General features: G+C 36.5%; 1 protein-coding gene across 2 annotated transcripts in view; it reads left to right on the plus strand.

Moving 5' to 3' along the window:
• LOC132092356 (syntaxin-binding protein 5-like) overlaps window positions 1-24,040 on the plus strand; it is an 81,931-nt gene that overhangs the window by 17,362 nt on the left and 40,529 nt on the right. For both annotated transcript variants that reach the window (XM_059498546.1, XM_059498547.1), the window contains exons 3-4: window positions 17,391-17,472; window positions 20,072-20,172. In XM_059498546.1, the coding sequence (XP_059354529.1) occupies window positions 17,391-17,472; window positions 20,072-20,172 (183 nt within the window). The remainder of the gene's footprint in view (window positions 1-17,390; window positions 17,473-20,071; window positions 20,173-24,040) is intronic.

Genomic DNA, 24,040 nt, shown 5'->3' on the forward strand with positions numbered 1-24,040 from the left:
ATTTTAAATTATTTTGGTACTGGGATCAAAATTACAATTTCTTTTGCAATGAATTTCTGGAAACAACTGTCCTTTTTTACCATCCATTTTTGGGTAAGGTACATGTCATTTAGTGTTATGCTGACAGGTTAGCATTGGCCAGTTGCCAGAACAAGCCCAACTCTGAGAAAACGAGGGCTAATTGTCCTGCTGTTGGTTTAGCAGCTGGACTATGATCCTGGTAACCCCATCAGCAGTCATGGGATTCAATGCACTTAAAACCCATGAGATGGACTTTGATCATTAAACTTGTGCTACCATCCAAGCCCCTGATTGGACCTCGTGGCAAGAATGGGTTTAAGCCGAATACACACTGTAGTGGAGTGAGTGGTAGCAGGTGTGACCTTGACAGGGAGGTAGTGTGGGTGTGCGGGTCAAACCACTCTGTATTTTTCTCTCTTTGTGCATTCACGCATTCCTGTGGGCTAAGAACCACTCACATCAAGCTCTAACAACAGAAATATACTTCTCTTTCATGCTCTCTTTCTCTTCCTGTTTCTCCCACTTGTTGTTTTATAATTTCTGTTATTTCTCTCTCTCGTTCGCTTGGGCTTAGCTTTTCATTCCATTACTCAGCAAAAGGAAGACCACAGTCAGCGTCATTGGGCTTTTGGAACAGCTAAATATACTTAATCTTTAATCACACTAACTGTGTTTGACTCCCTTTTGCCTCAGGAATTATAAGTTAGGATATGAAAACACAGATGGAGAGGAAAAAAACGTAATCCGGAGTTTGTTCAGCAGTGATTTCTGAAAATGGAAAGTGAGTGCATAAAGATGACTTGAAGTTCATGACCTTATTCCTTGAATATGTGTCAGTATTTATGGAAATCTCTAAACTATCAAAGCAAGTCATTTTCAGTATGATCCCAGTCATCTAGCTTCCTCAACAATCATATCCTTGCTTCTTGGGATTCGTCGCTCATATCATAGTTGCTCTGCTCCATATGTCTAATCTTTTTTCTTTCACAGTGATTCATTGTGAATGTCAGAGGTGTATGTTAATGTTGGTTTACAGATTTATTTTTTATAGGAACATATGACAACTTAGGGTGTTTATTATGCCAATTTTTTTATTTGCTTAATAATATTTGTTTCATGAAAGTTGGACCTGGTGAATGATTCATTGCTTTTAAGGGGCAGCAATATATGGGAATGCCCTTCTGTGTGGTTGGTTACCTTTTTATTGTGCAAGATTTTATCCCTTTGCATGATATGATATCCCTTATTGGACCCAGGGGTGTTACTTAATCCAATTTACTGGGACACAAGCCTCAGTGACATGCAGCTGTGTCCTTGTAAAACATTACTAAAATGTGCATAGTTGCCAATAAAAAATTGTCAACAAATATTTTTGTTGTCAAGTAGTCGTTTGACTTAATTACTAACCTAATTAAGAGCCTGCAATAATGTGGTTTGACCAGTGTGACACTGTAGCGCAAGACTGTAATTCAGCCCTCCTCGATGCAATTCAAGAGAAGAAGAAATACAGCTCTCGCTCAGCCCTGCTTCAGAGAAACGCACCGAGCCGAACCAAATGGCGTTTGAATATGAAAATATATGAGCGCACTTTCCTCTCAATAACGAAAAAAACAACAACAACAAAATCACAGCAGTGTGAAAGCAGCAGTTAAAAATGCATGTTATTACACCCATGTGGATGTTTGCACGAGCTCAGTAAAGCATTCACGTCACGTCTATAGTATTTTATGCAATACCTTAGATCAAGTGGCTTTACGGTATTAAACATTATTATTAAATATTTTATTAAAGTGATAGTTTGGTTTGCAGAGATCAAAGCTTAATCTAGCTCAGGATTGTTTTCATTATCATAACCCAGTAAGGTATTTTAAGAGATTACCAGACGAAAAGTTTTTCTATTTGAATATATTTTAAAATGTAATTTATTCTTGTGATCAAAGCTGAATTTTCTCCAGTCTTCAGTGTCACATGATCCTTCAGAAATCATTCTAATATGCTGATTTGCTGCTCAAGAATCATTTATTATTATTATTATTATTATTATTATTATTATCAATATTTAAAACAGTTGAGTATATTTTTTTTCAGGATTCTTTGATGAATAGAAAATATCAGAGATCAGAATTTATCGGAAATAAAAAGCTTTTGTAACATTACAGTCAATATAATTTTATTTATTTATTTATTTATTTATTTTTATTGTGGTGGGGGGATTTTTGTAGAAATTAATACATCTATTTAGCAAGTATGCTTTAAATTGACAAAGACATTTATAATCAGATAAATGATAAATGCTGATTTTCTGAACTTTCTTTTCATCAGAGAAACCTGAAAAAATTATAATCAACTGTTTTTAATATAATAATAATAATATTAATAATAATAATAATACATTTGTGGAGCAGCAAATCAGTATATTAGAATGATTTCTGAAGGATCATGTGACTGGAGTAATGATGCTAAAAATTCATCCTTGAAATCACAGGAATAAATTACATTTTAAAATATATTAAAAAACAAAACAAAACAAAACAAAAAACTGTTATTTTAAATAGTAAAAAATCTTTCAAAGTGTTACTGTTTTTGCTGTACTTTGGATCAAATACATGCAGACTTGATGAGCAGAAGATACTGTTCAAAAATGTTTGACTGGTAGTGTAAATTGTGAATAAAATTGTTTATCCAAAAATAAAACATCTAATCACTTGCCTTTATTTTGTTTCTTATCCATATTATATATACTTACGAAAGGACATGTTAGGCAGAATGATGTGTCCTTCACTTAATTTTCATATAGTAATTAAATGGTAAATAAGGTTTCTCTGTCATCTCATTTTGTGTGTCAAATATGTTTATTTGTATAAAATAATTGTATTTACATAATATTATTTCCCAAAGCTGAAGTGATTAGACTATCTTTTATTTATTTGTTATGTATAACAGTATTTTAACTAATTGCAAGAGCTCAATAATCAATCAAATTCTATTGATTAATCAGTGAAATAATCGACGATTAGTTGATTAATTGTTCTAATAATCATTAGATTAATCGACTATCAAAATAATCGTTTGTTGCAGCCCTAATGTGTTTTTCACTCCGCAAGGTCCCACTTTATATTAAGTGTCCCTAATATCTGTGTACTTACAGTACATAGTAACTATATGTTTACATAGTATGTAACCACAGTGTAATTACACATTTGTACATAGTATCTACAGCTCTATTGTCTGCGTAACCACACATAAGTAACAACCCACTGAATAGTATGTGTAAGTACAAATGTGTAAGTACAATCGAGATCCAACTCCTACCACTTTACATATCCCTAAACCTACCCATCTCCATCTCCTGGATCCCACTTCACCCCTAAACCTACCTATCTCCACCCCCTGGATCAAATGGTTCCATTTATTCTTATACATATTGTTGTTACAAAGTGTAGTTATATATGTACTGTTACACATTTGTACTTATACAAACCATCCTTATGGTTGTTACATGTGTGTAGTTACAGAAATATTACAGCTGTATATACTATGTACCAATATGCACTTACACTGTGGGTACAAACTTCATATACATTTAGCTACTGTGTAAGTACACAGGTACTAGGGACACTTAATATAAAGTGGGACCACAATATCACACACTTTAACATGTAACATGGATGACATCATACAGAAACCCTATAGAGAGACAGAGAGAGGTACACGTGTAATGTGTGGTATGATGAGTCACTGTTTTTTTAATGCTCATTGAGGCACACGGCTGGCATATCTTGCTCAAATGTGAACATACAAACAGACTCGTGAAGAACCTGTGTGATTTGGGACATTCATGGCCACAGGGATGTTTGTGTGTTTACGTCTGATTAGTTCGGAATGCCGATTTGGCTGTTATGTCAAATATACATGGAGGATAGAGATGGAAGATGGGAAAGAGCGAAAGGATTGAATCGAGACAGAAGGGCAGTTATTTCAGTATTCAGAATCTTGTCACTTGTGATAGAAAGTGTGATGTGGGTGGCATCGTGTGTATGTGTGTGTGTGTGTCACAGTTTAAACAGGGTTTCTGCAACCTCCCACATGCTGCTTCTTTGGCCATGTTTGGTGAACAGCGGCCTCCTATGACAGGGCAAACACCCACACAAACAGACACACATAAACATGGACCAGCCCAACTGAATAGTTGTTTAACAAAGATCCATCTATCTGTCTGTCTGTCTGTCTGTCTGTCTGTCTGTCTGTCTGTCTGTCTGTCTGTCTGTCTGTCTGTCTGTCTGTCTGTCTGTCTATCTATCTATCTATCTATCTATCTATCTATCTATCTATCTATCTATCTATCTATCTATCTATCTATCTATCTATCTATCTATCTATCTATCTATCTATCTATCTATCTATCTATCTATCTATCTATCTATCTTAAATATTTGAACTCACTTTCCTCATAGTCCCTATCCGAAGTACTTTCACCCATGCACAGGCACGTTAGTCTATGCTGGCCTTTGATTACACAGTTGCTGCAGAACCATACATTTTTAATGCACTTCCCAAAGTTACATACTGTGCTCAATGAGTATTTGTGTGTGTGTTTGTACAAAAGCTCATCTCACCCTTATTAAAGAGTTAATGGTGCAGGTGAGTGTGAAAGCTCTGCAAGTAAATACTGCTTTTATAAACATTGTAAAATCAGCGTGAGCAGAACTCTGTCTTACTGTTTGTGAAGGATACCATGTCAGTTTACTTTACAAGAGAATATTGTAACTCAAACATATTTACATAATGTCAAAGTGATTAAAAACAATGAAGTGTTCAAATATCTGGGACTACAACTGAAAATGCTTCTGTTTTGCATTTTTCTATTTAAAAAGAAGTATTTGGTCTTTGAGTAAAACCTGATGATCATGCTATTTAACATAATTTGAGATTTAAGCTTCAATAAAAGATTTTGAGTACAAAGGAGTTCAGAAATGTCACAGTTTTGCTTATTTGATTAGTGACCTAGAAATACATCATTTTTAGTGTTTCTTAATCAGGTTATTTTATGATGTTTCTTTTTTCTTCTTCTTCTTTTTAATCCTGGATAAACAAGTTTATTTCCAGGTTTAAATTAGATCTTGAATCACAGCTTTTGGTCTCAGACATTTGGACTGCACCCTATGTCTGTGCAAGTCTTGTTCATTGTGCCACTGTTTATTGGATGGGATTTTTTTGTGATATAAACAGAGGTAGATGCATTCCCGAATCATTAAAAAGATTTTAGATTCCTTCTGATTCCTGTAGGTATAGTAAACAGCTGTGTTTTGTATCGCCAGAAAACTGTCAGGCTGAGGTTTGTGAACAAAGCCTGGAAGATCTTTGGGAAGGCAGAGCACTGAAGGGGTGTGGCGGTGCTTTTAAAGCCGGCAGACACATTGCTCTGGAGAACAGTGACGGTATGTGTGTGTGTGTGACTCAGATGTCTGAGTCATAAAGCTGATATTCTTGGAGGACATGCATTGAGGACGAAGGTCATCACATTAACAGGGGACATGCTACACATGTATTCAAGAGAACAGATTGAATGTATAGCAGGGGGAAGTGACAGCATGCTATGAAGAGAGAGATGATAAGAGAAAAAAGGGAAGAGAATTAGAATCAGAGGAGGCTGGTGGGGGTTGTGCACCCATATCTCTCTTCTTCTCTCATTCTCTAGCCTGTCAGCTTTAGCTCAGGGCTCTTATGACATCGTACACAACAGCATTTACATAATGCTCACATCCACACAGACTGGGATATCAGAATGGGAGATTGGAAGGTCTTCATTGATGGCAAAACTGGATCCAGTCAGTCAGATGGGGACAGCATTCAGACAGTATGACTGTTCTGGATTCAACATGTACAATCAGGGCTCAACAATAAGGATGGCCTGCTGGCTCGGGGCCAGTGTGAGAATGTGTCCGAACAGTTGGTGGAATAATCACTTGCCCCTTCGGACCATTGCTGAATTATTTTATTTTCATTGGTGTTGTATATCCATTCTTATGCCTTGAAAGCATAGACATTTGGTTTTCTGTGATATATTCTACATTAATGTTGCAAATTTCCCATATTTTTTATTATTGTCTAACAGATGTTCTTTTGTAAAAGTTGCAAAGATGATAGTGATAATCTTGGAAGCATCAGTATGAATGTGTTTAAAGCCACAAATCATCAGTAATGTTTGGTATAGTTTGCCATCGTTTTTCAGAACAAGCTATATTACATTAATGCTATATATTCTAATTTATTGAGTTACATTTTAGATTTTCTTTTCCAAGCATCTTCAGTGAACAAAACTTTTATTAGTATTAAATGTATTAATATTTCTAGCAAATAAAAAAGTGGTGCTCATTCTTTTGTGAGCCAGTAAAATTATTACAGCAGAAAAAAAAATCCTTTGTGTTCAGAGTCCTGACAGTGTAGATACTTAAAGTCGGTTCACTTGACGGTCATATTTGCAGTGCTTCTGGACATCTATTTCGGGCATTCAAGACCAACTCCTGTTTTAAATGGGGGAAAAAATGAAATCTCAAAAACTGCAGGACAAACTTTGAACCAGAAATAACTTCTATAATATAATTATAGAAATATATTCTAGAATATCATGAATATGTGCTCAAATTTGGTTAAAAATGTATTTTTCAGGTTAGTTTGCAAATGTGCATATGCAGTTTCTATGTGAAACAGAGCTGCGAACAGCAGCTGCAGTCAGGGCCGTAGCCAGGGTTTTAAATTTACCAAGGTCCTAAATCCAGGAGGATTATAAAGAGCCAAGAGGAAACTGGTCAGACAGGTGACCAACAGGGCTACAGCAGCTCTAAATGATGGGGCAAAATACCGTCAAATTCTTGAGGAAAATCTGCTGCCCCTTCCAGAAAGTTGTCAATAGTAAGAAGGTTTACCTTCCAAAATGACAATGACCCAAAGCATACAGCAAAACTGACCACATAGTGGTTGAAGGAGAAAAAAATGAATGTCCTTGCATGGCCTAATCAGAGTTCAGAGTTAAACCCCACTGAAAATCAGTGGAATGACTTGAATAGACATATGCCAACAGACTTAAAGGTCCCTTGACATGGATTATTTCCTTTTCTTTAAATGCTTTTTAATGTTTCCTTAGGTGTACTTATATTGTTAGTATGATTTTTACATTTAAAATGTAGAAATAAAAAACATTTTTATATCCTGATATTAGCCCTCTGGCTTGAATGCTCTGTTTGAAGGGGCGTGTCTGTTGTGAGACTCCGAGTAAACGACAACTGTTGTGATTGGCTGACATCTTTGCATTCGAAATGCGTATTACATGTGGAACCCCTCTCAAATATATATATATATATATATATATATATATATATATATATATATATATATATATATTTTACTATTACAGCTGTCGAGATTAACGAATCGCGGAAGTTTTGATTATATCTTTTTTTCGATCTTTTCCCATCCCATGAAAGGCTGCAGTGATGAGCTGAGTAGACAGAGTCTGTTTATCACGTGAATGCAGTGATCTCGTCATTATTGCAACACGTTTTCTCTCACAAAATGCTTTCACCACAACTAACAGCAAACACATGAATACACCACATGAATACAGTACGAGCTCCGTTGTGCAGCATAACAGTGTCATTCATTGTAACGGCAGTTTAGGCAAGAGTGCAGATATACTCGCGATGTGTGACATCTCCGAAAAAATAAAGCGAGAGTTCTTTGCTCGCTCTCTGTAGTTAAATCACAATTTAAAATAACAGATTTGTTTCATGCTACTAAGAGAAACAACATGAAGTTGATCATTTAGTCACTGGCTTGATTCACTGATGCATAAACAGTATTAAACGATTTAGAAAGAAAGTCTGTGTGAACTTGAATAATTAGCTACACATCAGAAATCACTGATCAGGCATTAATGAACACTGTTACTCACTGTTTGTGGCGGTGCTGTCGACTCCATATCATAAAAGTCTGTTTGTAACGCCTGTGCTGACATTGTGACTGAATTATATGTAAATATTTGGGTGGGCAAAGCAGAGAAAGGGGTGGTAACATTTCTCCTTACAACGTCACAAGGAGGAGATTCAAGATCAGCCCGTTTGAGCTTCCATTTTCTCAAAGGCAGAGAAAGATAGAAAAATCTCGATTTACACCGATTAAAATTTCTAGAAACTTGGGGACCATATACAGGCTAGGGGAACTCATATTAATGTTAAAAAACCTCAGAAAGTGAAATTTTCATGTCATAGGACCTTTAAGGCAGTAATTAAAGCAAAAGGTGGTTCAACAAAATACTGACACAAGGGGGTGATGAGTAAATACAGCTGGATAAAATAAAAACTGTGTCTGTCTTCATTTCAGGCTGCAAAGCAACAAAATCTGATTATTGAAAAGGGGGATATTCTTTTCTGTACCCACTGTAGATGAGGTAGATTGAAGAAATTCAGAAGTGAAATGGCAAGTGAAAGTTTTGAAAGATGTGCTAGTTAGATTGGGCTCAAAACTGTCTTCTTCCCTATAGGTCTTTGTCTGCTACATATAAACTGCATAGTGTTACTCCTTTATCACTTCCCTATACTCATCTCATCTGTCTCCATGAGTCCTTCATGTGGTGTGCATATCAAGTGTTAGAGGTCCGTTGGTGAGGACTTATGGAGATGGTAATAATATTATACACAGCAGTGTCCGTATGTTCCACCCCACGTATGCTTTGATGCAGACACTTTGTCTAATGCAATATGGCAGGAAGACAAGTGCAGTAAAGGTCAAGACAATCTGGAGACTGTTACTAACTGTAATTTGCGTTAGCGGAAATGCCAAATAAGTGGTGTGCGTAGGTATCATCAGGTGGCAATGTGTCTGAGCGTGTGTTTTTTGGAGGTCTTTGGTGTTAAAATCTTCCGTTTAACAGTGGAAGTATTCCTGTCCCATGGGACACATCTCATATCTGGGAGCAATACAGTCATGTCCTTGAAATACACATTTAACCCATGTCTGCTGCAGGCGAGACGTAGTACATCTCAGGGGAGGGTTGTTGGATTCATGCAGCCTTTGGCTGTGCCTAACTGTTCTTTTCCAGAGGCAGAAATGTTTTTTTTCTTTCTGGTTTATTTTGTTGCAAATGGGGTGCAGTTGAAGTGATCACAGCTGGAGAAGATTATAAAAATGCATAAAAAAGTGGTGTATGTTTATCGCAATTTAACCAATAAGCAGCAGGTTATTGACAGACTGTTTATAGCAGTACAGCTGGTTGGGTTATTTTATTTAGATTGTACTTTTTTATTTATTTATTTTTATTTTTATTTTTTTTACAGCTTAAATAAAGAGTTCAATCCATAAACCCATAAATGTTCTAAACTTTTTTTAAGTAACACAAAAAGGGTATTTATAACACAATATGAAATCTGTTTCTTGTCTATACAATGAAAGTGAATGGTGATCACAGCTGTCAAGCTAGATTTTTAGTGAATCATATGTTTAGTTTCAGTCTGTTCCTCAAATATATGTCTAAGATTTGGAATGTAGTGCATAAAAGTAATTTAGTGATGTTTTTTGTGCTTTTTGTAGCTTAATAGAATGATCCTCATTCACTTTCATTATATGGAACAGTGCAGCATGGACATTATGCTAAGCATTTCCTTTTTTGTTCCACACAAGAAGGTAAGTCATACAGGTAAAATATTAAGGTGAGTAAAAAATGATAGAATTTAAATTTTTGAATGGACTATCCCTTTAATATAAACCAAAAGGAATAAAGGATCATTAGTAATTTAGAGAGAGAAGAAAAGGATAAAAGAAAGAACAGATAGTGCAGCAAGTTGGCATTTCTTAGATTGTGTTGAAGGATGTTTCTTGTCCAGGCAGCATGCTGACTCATGGGCAGAGGGAAGAGCTGAGTAGTGCTGCTGGCTTCACACAGAGGCTTTGTCCTTGATGGAATTCTCTAGAATCTGGAAGAGGCTAAGGTATTATGGGTCAGTGCACAAGCTTGCTAATGTTCTGGCTTTTGATTCACCCTTAGGCTCGTTGAGCGGGGTCAGCAACAATTTGTAAGCACTCAAAAGTGACATGACTTTTTTTCTCTCTTTCTCTGTCTTACTCTTTCACGTTTCAATGCTTGTATGTTTTTTTTGTAATTCACGTTCATACTTTGTTTTAATTTCCTGTCTTCACCAACTGATGGAGCTGGTTGGATTAACATTTCCTGCTGCCCACAGACAACACTTCAACTTATTCATAAGTCATTATTACTAATATAAGAGTGGCTAATCATGTTTTCTATGCCAAATTTGAAAAACAGAGGCAAATTCGAAACTCGCTTAAAATCCTTAGCGGCCGGAACATGATGTTTTTTCCTTCCAACACTTAAGGACATTCTGTTCTTATACCTGTTTCTATATCTTCTGTTATCGGTTCTTCATTCCCTACCCTGTTTCTCCCTCTCCCTCTTTTACCCCCTCCCTCCATCACTGTTTCCATCTATCTTTTCCATCTCACCATTTGTCTCTCCGTCTGTCTTTCGTACTCACCTTCTCTTCTTCCCCCACCCCCCTCCTTCTTTTCTATCTGTTTAATGGCTGGCTTATCAGCACTATGCCCTGGGAATTGCTCCAGTGTTGGAATTCTTGACTGTGAGTGTGCTATGGTGTCCTTGGACAGATAATTTAGCGAAAGAGCAGTTGATTTTGCTGTAGCAGTAGATAGAAACCCAGGGGAAAAAGCATAGAGCATAAAGTCCCTCGATGGGAGTTGGCTCTCCATTTAATTAGTTAAATTAAAAGCTAACTATTACCCATCTTTATTGTGAGTGCACTGTGCCATGACTTTGTTGAAAGTTAGAGTTGATTGTCCTGCCAAAAAGCATGAGGTTTTGTCTGTCTGCTCATTTCAGTGTTGGGGAGAAACTTACCAAAGGAAGCAACACTGCATTTTTAGTAGCATGGTAGTAGTTTTTCTAGTAACCAGCTACTTTTTCCAAAAGTAATGGTGTTTTCTTTTTTTTAATGCCACATTGCTTGTGTAGGCAGCTTTACTGTTGAGTGTCCACATTCTCTTAAATTAATATCTCTAGAGTTGAAAATGTTTGTTCATTCAAAAACCCATATATATTTGGATTTATTATAAAATATTTTTAGCTTTAAAAATGTACTTTATATATAACCCATTTAGTAGCTGTATTATAGCTAACAACTTAAAGATTTTTTTAATATAACTATACCTATATAGAATGTATCTTTTAAAGTTTGATACTGTCAACCTAGTTGAGATTCTTCAATCAGAAACCTAGAGATACATGATAAAATTATCAGTATTACCAATGGCTATTTTTTATCATTTTAAGATACCTTTTAAAATAGTGGACTCCTTTTATCAGCTTCAGTGTACTGACATATATCCTGAACAGTGAATGACATTTGGGGGGTGTAAAATATAAACACATCCTCAGTATCCTCTACATTAAGTGCAAATGAGCTATATGCTTTTTTTCTTAGGAAAACCTGACTGAAGTGTACTGGACTAATGCATTGCAGTCACTAACAAATTCTTCCCTCATGTCGCCTTTCGATTTAATAGGACACCTTGTATCAAAACATTTATTTAACAGCCATAATGACTTGTGTGAATTTGAGATTTCTCATAAGGTATCAGACACAGCATCATAAGCAGTCTCACCGAATCTTTAAATGTTGATTGATTTGATGTTTAGAGTGTCTTTTGTTGCTCCCCATGGGTATCAATATCCTATTTCATTCACGATAGATGCAGTGAGAAGACATTTTACAGACTCATATGAGGAAGATAAAACACTTTAAGCTGCATCAGTATCCTAGCAAAGTCCTAAAGCTACAGTATATAACATAGTTGTGAGATTTTAATTGAGGTATTATCTTTGTAATTGGTGGTTAATATGATATGTTGAACAAAATATATAGGCACGTCTTTACTTAACTTATTCAGCTTATATATCTCATTGGCAAACAAATAAGAAGGTTTCATTTTCAAATTTTGGAATGCTCATATGAAAGTCGTCCTGCTTCTGTTTTGCACTATACATTTTTTTCTTTTGGCCGGTTACAGGAGAATCTACTAACTTTTCATTTCCACTGCCCCTCTCTTTGCTGTTCTCTTGCCTTTGCAGTTTCTTAGCTCTTGTATTTGTGTGTGTGTGTGTGTGTGTGTGTGTGTGTGTGTGTGTGTGTGTGTGTGTGTTAGAGGGTCTACATCATTCTCTGTGAGTGGTGAACGCTAGACCTAAATTTAGCTTGAAGTACAGGGTCATTAATACTCTCTGGCCAATCTCCAGGAATCAATCACACCCACCTACAGGGAGAGAGGCTTTTAATGATGCACACAGCACTTTCTTTCATTTGTGAGTCCTCCTGTATACTTCGTACTGTTTAAATGTTTCTTCATGAGATGATCACATTAACAAAAATGCTATCTGTGTCTTTATCTATCTTCTATCTATCCTTCTGTCTGCCATTCTATCTATCATTCTTTGTCTGTCTGACATTTTTTTTGTCTGTTTGACTTTTGCACAGACATAAAGAATGTTTGATTTACAGTTGTGTTGGGCTCTTAGTCAGTCAATCACACATAGTGTGAATCTTTTCCAGCAATGTTGAAATGTTATGTTAAAATCATGGCTGTAAAGCGTAAGCCATCATGCTTGATTTAACACATAAGAGCTGTAGAAATATCACATGGAAGGAAGTCAATGCTCTGGAGAAGAAAATGTCCCAGTATGCAAATTTTCTCAAGACAGGGCAGCTCTGGAAAAGCAGCGAAACATTAGTAAGTGTATTAAAATGAATCATCCCCGGTTGCATGTTAGCTGATTACAGTTGTGCTGAGTATAGGATGTTTTAATAGAGCACACTGCGTGTCAAGTGTATCTGCAGAGTGGCTTGTTTGAGAGCGTATGAGCACTGAAGCATGCTCAAGGTGAAGGCAGTTTGTTGCAGCGACAGCCACAGTGCTTGCAACTTTAATTGTTTGGGTCCCCAATAAATCAAATGTGCCTCTGGAGTTTATTTATTTAGAATGCGTATAAGACAAATTAATCATTCCCAGGAGCATGGGTAAGAAAGAGAGAGTATGCTTGTGTTTCACACGCAGTTGGTAGTATCACTGAAGCTCACTGTAACGTGTTAGCTCTCTGTGTGCATATTCATGTGTTTGTGTGTTGCCTTGTCTTTCTTAGAGTAAAGCATGACTGGACATTCCTGATGTCAGAGCAGAATCATCGTCACTTGACCCTGTAGGCAGCTTTCTTTTTCTACCTGCTTTTTTCTCTGTCCCTCCTTTAGCCTACTTTTTGTTGGCTGACTTAATGTCTTTGATATAGCCAAACAAAACCTTGTAAGCTGTCTTCTAAGATAGCATTCTTACAGAAATGAAATATGAGGCTCGCTTCACAATTGACTTTTGGATTTTGAGGTTTGCATGTTGGTTAGATAAATACAAAGAGATACATTTTTAATTACCCTGAACTGTTTTTATCAATAGTTTTCAGTATTGAGTGATATATAAGTTTCTTATCAATGTTTCTCTAACCTCAGCTGCCATGTTTTATTTATTTATGTTTTCTAGGCATTATAAAAGATACCGGTAACACTTCACAATAAGGTTCCATTAGTTAATGTTAAAGGGATAGTTCACCCAAAAATGAAAATTATGTCATTAATAACTCACCCTCATGTCGTTCCAAACCAGTAAGACCTCCATTTATCTTCGGAACACAGTTTAAGATATTTTAGATTTAGTCCGAGAGCTCTCAGTCCCTCCACTGAAACTGTGTGAACAGTATACTGTCCATGTCCAGAAAGGTAAGAAAATCATCTTCAAAGTAGTCCATGTGAAGCATCGAAATACATTTTGGTCCAAAAATAGCAAAAACTACGACTTTATTCAGCATTGTCTTCTCTTCCGTGTCTGTTGTAAGACAGTTCAAAACAAAGCAGTTTGTCATATCCGGTTCGCGAACGAATCATTCAATGTAACCAGATCTTTTTGAACAAGTTCACCAAATCGAACTGAATCGTTTGAAACGGTTCGCGTCTCCAATACGCATTAATTCACAAATGACTTAAGCTGTTAACTTTTTTAATGTGGCTGACACTTCCTCTGAGTTAAAACAAACCAATATCCCGGAGTAAATCATGTACTCAAACAGTACACTGACTGAACTGCTGTGAAGAGAGAACTGAAGATGAACACCGAGCCGAGCCAGATAATGACTCGTTCACGAGTCAAGAACCGGTTGCATCAGTTTTCAGATCACCAGTAGTTCTTTCTGACAGTTCGATTCAATAAACCGGTTGAAGAAAACGGTTCACCGGTTCTTTTGCGCTCAACGTAATGGCGTCATTGGCGATGATTGCAAGCCTTCAGTTTACCTGGGCTCATAACATTAGCATAGAATCAGTTCAGAATCAATCACCAAAAGAATCAGTTCAGTTCAGACGCTCTGTGTGTCGGTTTGCTTCACGCTGAATCACACATGCGCTCCTTGGTTCTCGAATTGGACACGTCTGACAGAAACGGTTCTTGCCTCATGAACGAGTCATTATCTGGCTCGGCTCGGTGTTCATCTCTCTCTTCACAGCAGTTAAGTCAGTGTACTGTTTGAGTACATGAATTACTCCGGGATATTGGTTTGTTTTAACTCAGAGGAAGTGTCAGCCACATTAAAAAAGTTAACAGCTTAAGTCATTTGTGAATTAATGCATATTGGAGACGCGAACCGTTTAAAACGATTCAGTTCGATATGGTGAACTGATTCAAAAAGATCCGGTTACATCTAATGATTCAGTCGTGAACCGGATATGACAAACTGCTTTGTTTTGAACTGTCTTACAATAGACACAGAAGAGAAGACAATGCTGAATAAAGTCGTAGTTTTTGCTATTTTTGCACCAAAATGTATTTTCGATGCTTCAAAAAATTCTAACTGACCCTCTGATGTCACATGGACTACTTTGATGATGTTTTTCTTACCTTTCTGGACATGGACAGTATACCGTACACACAGCTTCAATGGAGGGACTGAGAGCTCTCGGACTAAATCTAAAATATCTTAAACTGTGTTCCAAAAATAAACGGAGGTCTTACGGGTTTGGAACAACATGAGTGTAAGTTATTAATGACATAATTTTGCAAATTGGGCGAACTAACCCTTTAATGTATTAACTAACATGAACAAACAATAAACAGTACATTTATTACAGTATTTATTCATCTTTGTTAATGAAAATACAGTCGTTCATTATTCGTTCATGTTAATTCACAGTGCATTAAAGGCAGGGTAGGTAAAAAAATGTATAAAAAACTTTTTTTCCAAATTTGTTTAAACTTTATTTATATATCAATACATAATTAAAATGTAAGTACTCTGAAAAAGAAAGTATAAAAATCGAGTGACTGTAGACCTCTCACGACTGTTTTAAAGACAGCTCATTATTTCCATTCACTCCACCCCCTCCCTTCTGGGCTCCTTCCAAAGCCTCTACTATGGCTCGCTAAGTAATGTTATGTTAGCTATATTACGCAGCTACGTGTGCTAATGACACATGCTTCATGAAAAAAATATGTATGATCAAAATACAAATAGAAAGATTTACCTGTCCAGCAGAAATAAAGCCATCAAGGAGTCACTTTTCAGCCCCTTGAGTTCCCTCAGTTCTCGCCAGTTCAAAGCCACGCCGATTTTAACTCGCGTTTTATTTCTTTGTTTATCAAAAGACTTTTTGTTCATTGCCTTTTCTTGTACTGTTACTGTCTTCATTTTTTTGCCTGGTTTGCCTTCACTAACTGCATAGGCTGGTACTGTGAATTTTGCTTGCTGTTTCTCTGCCATTGTTTTGGTATTCCTAGGATCCGTGCCTGTTGAATCAAACGTGCTGTTTCCTCAAATCAAACATGAAGTGGGCAGGTCATGTGTGGCAAAAGGGTGGTTGCCATGGTTGCGAGAGAGTGACAGTCGCCTAAGCCAATCCTATGTTTCGTCCCGAAATGGAAATAATGAGCTGTGTTTAATACAGATTAAAAGGTCTAGAGTCACTCGATTTTTATACTCTTTTTATCAGAGTACTTACATTTTAATTATGCATTGATATATATAGAAAGTTTAAACAAATTTGGAAGAAAGTTGTTTATACATGTATTACCTACCCTGCCTTTAACTAATGTTAACAAGCATAACTTTTGATTTTAATAATGCATTAGTAAATTTAGAAATTAACATTAGCTAAAATTAAAAAAAATGCTGTAGAAGTATTGTTTATTCTTAGTTCGTTAACTAAAGTACTTATTGTAAAGTGTTATTAAGATACCAGTATGTCAAGGCTTTTGAATTTGGTCAAAGCAAGATATTTTAGAAGGAGGTATAGTCTTATCGAGCAGCTTTGTGTGTCTATCATGCCTTAAAATGCTGCCTTAGTAGGCAGCTCACTACTTTTTGTAACAGAGCAATTATTAATACATTAAATGCATGGCTACTGTCTAGTAATGGATGGCAACACCTTAGGCTGCTCATTGCTGTTTGTGAAAAGATTTAATGGGTGTTTTCTTTATAGCCATGAGCAGTCCACTGGTCTTTATTGCATGTAGGCCTAGAGCCAGCAGTTTCTTCCTCTTCATGGCATTCCCTCCACGCTCTCTCTACTGCTGTGCCCTCTTGTCAACATGTTTATGATGTCAGCCAATTTATTTCTAATTAACAATGAATTAGAATTCACAAACAAATGATGCAAAAAAGAAAAAAAGACATGATAACATATATAATTAGGCTGTATATTTTTATTATTGTTATTATTATTATATACCTTATTTATATAAATATGTAATATCATACTTTTTTCAATATATATTTCCATATTTAGCTGCCAGTGAGATTGAAGCATTAGTATCAGTACATTTCATTTGGGTTCTAGTAAGTCGTGACCTTTGACTTTCTAACAGTGTTATCAGACTCTCCAGACGGGGAGAGACTATGACATTGGAAAATGTTGTCAAAACAACAATAATGTTTGTAAAGTGGGCTGTTGTGTTTTATTACCAGCTTTTATTGAGCAGATTTGACAGTGACTGACAGACTTCATTGCTAGCAGCCGTGCCAAAGAGATTGGCAGAGGTAATTAACTTGTATGTCTACAGAGGGTGAACAATGACTGACATGCATTTACTGGAACAGTGGCTTTAATAAATAAAAAAAAATATATATATATATTATATATATATATAATAAAATGCTAAAACAATAAGTGGCATGATCAGACTTTGACCCAAAAGTGCCACGATCTTGTTAGGCTTGATTTCCTGATTCTCTCCTTGACTCAGAACCCTTTCAGATTTGGCCGACCCGGTGTGGAGTATTACTGTCAGCACGAGAGCGGAGCAGCCGTCATTCAGCTACAGTTTCTCATAAATGAAGTGAGTGTTTCATGTTTTTTTTCTTTTTTCTTTTTCTGGGTTCTGCTCAACCTTATGCTAAGAGCCTATTCCCATTGAGCTCCAAGAGGCAGTTTAAATAATCCAGGATGAAGCCTCAAGAGGCTCAGATGATCCCTTAACCCAGAGCCTTTCCTGCCACAAACCCTCTTGTCCTCCAGAGTGGGCCTGGAGGGATCCTACAGAGGAAGCTGATATTACCATTTTCTCCCCAGAGTGTTGCCCACAGTCAAGACCACAGGGATCTCTTACACTAAGCTGCCTTGTAGATTGTGCTACTTAGAGTCAAAATGATTAGTTCACTCAGCGTTCACAGGAATATTTGGCTGTTTATGGAGACTTTTCTTCTTGAATTAATTTGAAGTGCATCTTGACTTGTTTTGAATGATGATCTTTGGTTGGTTGCAACAATTATCTGTGTGTATTTAATTTTAATCAACATATTTCTATTATATGTTAGGAAATAAGGAATATATTGATTATTTTGTATACTTTTAAATATATTTAGTGAGGTTTATTCCTTAAAAAAACATTAAAGAGAAAATATTTTGATGAAACAAGGCAAACTACAATAAGTAAATAAATAAATTACATCCTGAAATGAGTTGGTCATTCTAAACAGACTTTTCAATCAGCAAGTTATTTCTGAAATGAACATGCTATGTTTTGTACTTCTATTTTAAGACCACTTGGATGGCAGATGCTTTTATCCACTTGAAAGTGCATTCAAAATGTGCTTTATTTTCCTATATTTGTGTTCCCTTGGAATCAAACCAAGACCTCTGCGTTAGTAGCACCATGATCTATTAGTAGCATCATGTGAAATAATAATAGAACTAAATGATTGATTGTCATTCAACCTCAAAAATCAGTTTGGGAAATTCCAAAATGTAATTTTGCTAAACATTAAAACACACATATAAAACTGCCATTCATTTGTTTTATTTATTTGAGCTATTTGTAAAAATAAATAAATAAATAAATAATTAGTGAATTAAATTATTTACTCACTTTGATCTTATTATCTTCTGATAAAATTGATGTAACTGTAAATTTACTATAAAATCACTTTTTTAGAATGATTTTGTAAATATAATGTACAGATGTATGTATTAATGTACAGTATGTAGACAGTCTAAGAATGTTTTGTGATTAAAAATACTGTTTTTGCTGTATGATAGTCCTCTTTTAAGTGAGAGATGGCTGGGCTTCATAAGCTTTGAAAATTCCTTCACACATTCATTAGTCTGTGTTTGTGTGTATGTATTTTCAGTCTCAGTGTGTATGTGTTTGTTTGTGGCTCATCAGACCAAGCAGAGCCTGTACAGACAGACAGACACACACACACACACACACATACACACACACCTGGGACAAAACACAGACTCTTGTCTGTTTTATATTCAGCCTCTATAACCAGAGGAAAGGCAGCCTCTGTGTGTATTTGGTCTGAATATTCCAGTGCCTAGATGGAAAGGAGATATTTTGTTGTAGCATCCTTCCTCCATCCCCTCTGTCTGTCCCACCCACACTGTCTCTCTTTCGATTTATTTTTCCACTCAGTTCTCTCTTTCTCTCTCACACACATACATTCACCTCCCACCACTGTATCTCGAATCTTCCAGCTCAGAAATGTTGCAGAAAGAATAGGTTATCTCTACCGGTCTATGGTATGTGTCAGGGGTGTTTTTTTCCAAGCAGGTAAGAGAGGCAGCGCCTCTGAATGATAATCAACAGTATAAAACCACTTGAAAACTCAGTTTCTCTGGATATACTGGATTTACTGGGTGTAGGTTTGAAGAAAAATGCTAATTTTTGTTATATTCTAGGTCTGATAACATTTCTTTAAAATTTCAAATAAAAATGTTGTCATAAAGAGCACTTTTTTTGTTTTGTTTTTTGCCATTTCTGTTGCCTTACACCAACCCCACACCTAAACCACTTAAACCCTTACAGAAAACTACTGGCAATTTTAAAATTTCATAAAACACAGTTTTGTATGTTTTTTGTAAGCCTTTTGTTTTACGGGGACACAGGAAGTGTCAATGTTTTCGTTGTAGTACGTACCCATGTCATTATACCCATTTGTGTCCTCATAAACCATATATACAGTACACACACACATACACACACAGAATTTCTTGTTTGTTCATTTTTTTTTTTTTTTTTTTTGTAAAACGGTCAAACCGAAACATCAGTGAATAATGTTTCAGAGGGATTAAGTTTATTATGTTTTCATTAAAATCCAGTTGCATGAATGTGAGGTGGGTAATATTACTGTGTTTGGCAGATTACCCTTATAAGCTGCATTATTTGTTAAGCAATGCAAATATAATTTGAAGTTTTTTTAATTGGTGTTTTTTTTTTCCAGGATACTTCGTATGAAAATAGTATTTTTGTAACATTATACTGTAAATGCCTTGATTGTCACACATACTAACTGACCCCAAACTTTTGAATGGTTGTGTGTGTATATATATATATACTAAAATGTAAAAAAAAAATGCTGGTTGCTTGTTGATAATGTAAGATACAAGGTACGTCATTAGACTTTAGTATCTTTTTTCATTCTCTCTCATAGGGGGCGCTGGTTAGTGCTTTGTCTGATGACAGTATTCACCTGTGGAACCTGCGACAGAAGAGACCAGCTGTGCTGCACTCACTCAAGTTCAGCAAGGAGAGGTCAGCCATGGTCACTTAATCTACACTTGCTCTGAGTGTGTGTGTGTGTGTGTGTGTGTGTGTGTGTGTGTGTGTGTGTGTGTGCATGTAGACTGCTGATCAGTGTTAGCGATACATTACCGTGTTTGTGTGGCAGAGCTGGTATTGGATCTGATACCCGTTTCTTTCTTTCACTCCCTTATTATTCCAGTTGACTTTCACTTACTCTCTCACTGTTGGTACCCAGGTGCAGCCCAGAACACAACAGTAATTTCTCTGTTGGTCGCTCAGGGAGGCTAGTCAACATGTTTAATCATGTTTGCAAATAGTAGTGGGAAAAGAATTAAAGCAGAAAGAAGTCTTATTTTACTATTTAGAAGGAGTTTAATTATTTGTTTGTTTTTAAATTGAATTAAAGTGTTAATTTTTAAGTTCCAATTTTTTGTTTTTGGGTCAACTATTGCTTTAAATGACCATCAAATATGACAAAGCTTATTGGATTATGCTTGCTTATACACTATTAAAAACAGGCCGATTTCTTCATATCTTAAAGTATTTTTGTGAAGCTTAGTTGACTAGAAGGCGAGTTGTGAGTCATTAAAGTTAGAGTGAATCTTCATTGCACATCAGTGTGTCCAGTTTTCATCCAGTTTTCTATTATATGCCCCCTTTAAAATCATACAAAGTTGTGAATTTGAAACTGTATCCTCAACAGTGACGTTCATACTAAGGAAACTACAATCAGCACTGTAGCTCTGTGGCAACAATTGAAGGATGTGTGAGACCTTTAATCACACTCATAGCTATAGATCAGTGCAGGAAGGTAACCTTCTGATTCGGTTTGGACAGCTGTCGACTCTGATAAGACATGAGGCCGCCCTTCACTTATAATCTGCACTGCTTCTGTTGATGAGAGTGACAACACGCCAACAGCAGCTTTCAGGGTCAAACAAGTTTTTACCACATAACTCTGTGTTTCTGTGTTTCTGTGTGTGTGTGTGTGTGCGGGTCTCTGTACGTGTATATGTGCTGATACAGGCTGAGGTTATAGGTATAGGACTGATGTGTCAGTGTGCCTGACATTTAGAAAGTGTTTCCCTTTGTGACCTGCCTCACCCCTGAGGCTGCACTGGGGCGGCTGTGCCCCTGAGTGCAAATAAAACCTCTCGGTGTTGATTAACATGAATTGGCGTTAAGAGCGCATTTTACTTGCATAAGGCAATGCATTTCTGAGCGAAAGTAGATTCTGAAAGCCAGATACATAAACATAAAAACAAACTATCGCCCTTTCAGGAACAAGAATCAGCCCACGAAAGAATGTGGGCTGTGATGCTGAAAGGTGCTTCTTTTTTGGAAAGTATATTTTTGGGTGGAACATAGTTCGACCTGCTGTCAGGACACCATGGCTATGCAAGCTGATGTCCTGACAGGAAGCTGTCGAAGATGTTACAACAACTAGAGAGGGTTGAGAGAGGAACAGCCTGTTAAAAAATGCTCTTTTCTGGTATGGACTTTAAAACAGCTCCCTCCCTGAAAATGCTTGTAGGAAATTTTGTAGGAAAAAGATATTTTACTGTGTTGACTTAAAATGTTTTTGCTGCACTTGAGCTATTCTGACGCATAAGAAAAGCAAAAATTCAACTGATGCAAACACTGCACGTTTGTTCTTACAAACATTTACTGGAAGATTCTTTTCCTCTATGTTGTACATGTGCAGCTGGTCAATTGTGCAGCCCGGTGTCTCAATCTATCGGAGCTGTAAAATGAATTTTCCCATATGATGCCACTGAAAGACAATGTTTAGGCAGATGAAATGATGCTGTTCTGGTGCTGTAACATAACAAATGATCAGGGAGGCTTGTGGGTTTATAAGGCTGTTCCTGAATGGATTTTTTGTGTTTGTTTGTTTGTTTGTTTGTGTGTGTGTGTGTGTGTGTGTGTGTGTGTGTGTGTGTGTGTGTGCGTGTGTGTGTGCGTGCGTGCGTGCGTGCGTGCGTGCGTGCGTGCGTGCGTGCGTGCGTGCGTGCGTGCGTGTGTGTCCCTGCAGGACGAAGGCTCAGTAAAGAGCAAGCCAAATGTCAGGAGTGCAGGGCATCCGTCTGTCATGCTAATACACTCATTTATCTCATTATCACACCATCACAGAAAAGCCATCTGAACACATATGCACACCTCACTCTCACACGTGGTGGGCTGTTGATGTTTGTGAATGGGGGTGTGTCTGGTTCTTCTAAACAAAAAGAAAAAAGGTGGGAGAAAAGTGTGGGAGAAAATGTGTGGCTCAGGTTTTGCCGACATTAGTGGGACCAAAGAGTCATTATAGTAAAAACTACATACAATAAGAAGCAGGGAGCAGCAATCAGTCCCATTAAGGAAAATGTCTTAATATGAATCATACTGAATGATTTCTTAATAAAATGAAAAAAAAAACTGATTTTTAGAGAATACAAAATATCATTAGCTCAGTATAAAAACAATACAAGTAAATTTAGTGCCCCAGACATGATAGAAAAATATACAACTATATGTGTTTTGTTGTGGTACACAAATCTTGGCTAGTTATTCTGGAGTAGATGTGCAGATGTCATTTTAAATTCTGTGTGTTACATGACACACACTCCAAGTCAAGTGATAGATGTGATACATTTTTTCTTGTGCTAATTAATGAATGAATTAAGGAAGGATCATTAGCTAAGTATAGAAAATGTGCCAGAAAAAGCCTAAATAAGTATTTTTTTCCACTTAAACCTTTTGCAAGTAAAGAAATGGATAGTAATTTTGACAAAATGTTCACTTACCCGAGATGACATAATGTAGACATAAATATTAATATATATTAATATATAAAATTAATATATATAATAGTTAAAATTAATAGTTTGAGGTATGAGTGCCATCTGAAAGCTGTTTTTTTCATGCTCTTGGAGTTTTTCATTATTACATTTTGAATACCAATACATGTGTGTTTTCTTTAAAAGCCTCTTATGTTTTCGCTTACGTTTTTTTTCTTTTTGTTTTCCCTTTCTCAAGGGAGAGGAAAAAAGAGAGCAGTCAGCAGTTCAACTTGTGTCGTTTTTCAATGTCTTCTCCATGCACATCTGTCTGATAGACAGGAAAGAAGTGTGTTGTGTTTGATGCATGGTTTTTCTCTCAACACTCCACTCATGAATATATTCATGATGCTGCAAGGTGCTGGTGTGAAGTGTTGGAGGCAGGTGTATGTGTGCACTCGTGTTGCAGGGAAAAAGGAGTGTAAAAGGGGTGAGAGGCAAGCCGTTTGCACAACACCAAAACAAACAAGCCTTTTGTTCATAAAATCATACCATATGGTCCACCAAGATGCCTGTGAGTTTTGGAAAACTAATAATAAAGATAGACCTTAGACTGAGTAATATTTCAGTTTTAGTGTTAAATAGAAGCCTTAATGTCTTCGACTCCAGTAGCTGAGCTTCCTGCACTTTTATCCCTCTAGGGCGTACAGAAAAAGTCTATTTGATTTGAGCTTGCAGTACTGCAGCTCAAGTTAAACTAAGCATTTTTATACATAGGCATGACGTAAATTACATGCTTGGAAGAAAATTGTGTGGTTCATTGATGGAGCATGTTACTTTCAATATCCTGAATGTTCTTCATTTTACATGCGCTTTTTTTTTTTGGTGCAACTTATCCATAGTTCCCACAGGAAAATGCTATTTCTCAGAGGTTGCTCTTTCATAGTTATGGAGACTTGAGGGAGTCAGAAATGTTATGAGCAGTCTCAGATGTGTCTCCTTATAAGGAAATCAATTGTTGACAGTCTATAAAATTTGACTAAATCTCAGGTAAACTGTACTTGAACTAAATGGGGCAAAAGGTTTTATTGAAATCACAAACTTTGCAGACTTTGATA

This window comes from Carassius carassius, chromosome 18 (genome assembly GCF_963082965.1).
Source record: "Carassius carassius chromosome 18, fCarCar2.1, whole genome shotgun sequence".
NCBI classification, from domain to species: Eukaryota; Metazoa; Chordata; class Actinopteri; order Cypriniformes; family Cyprinidae; genus Carassius; species Carassius carassius.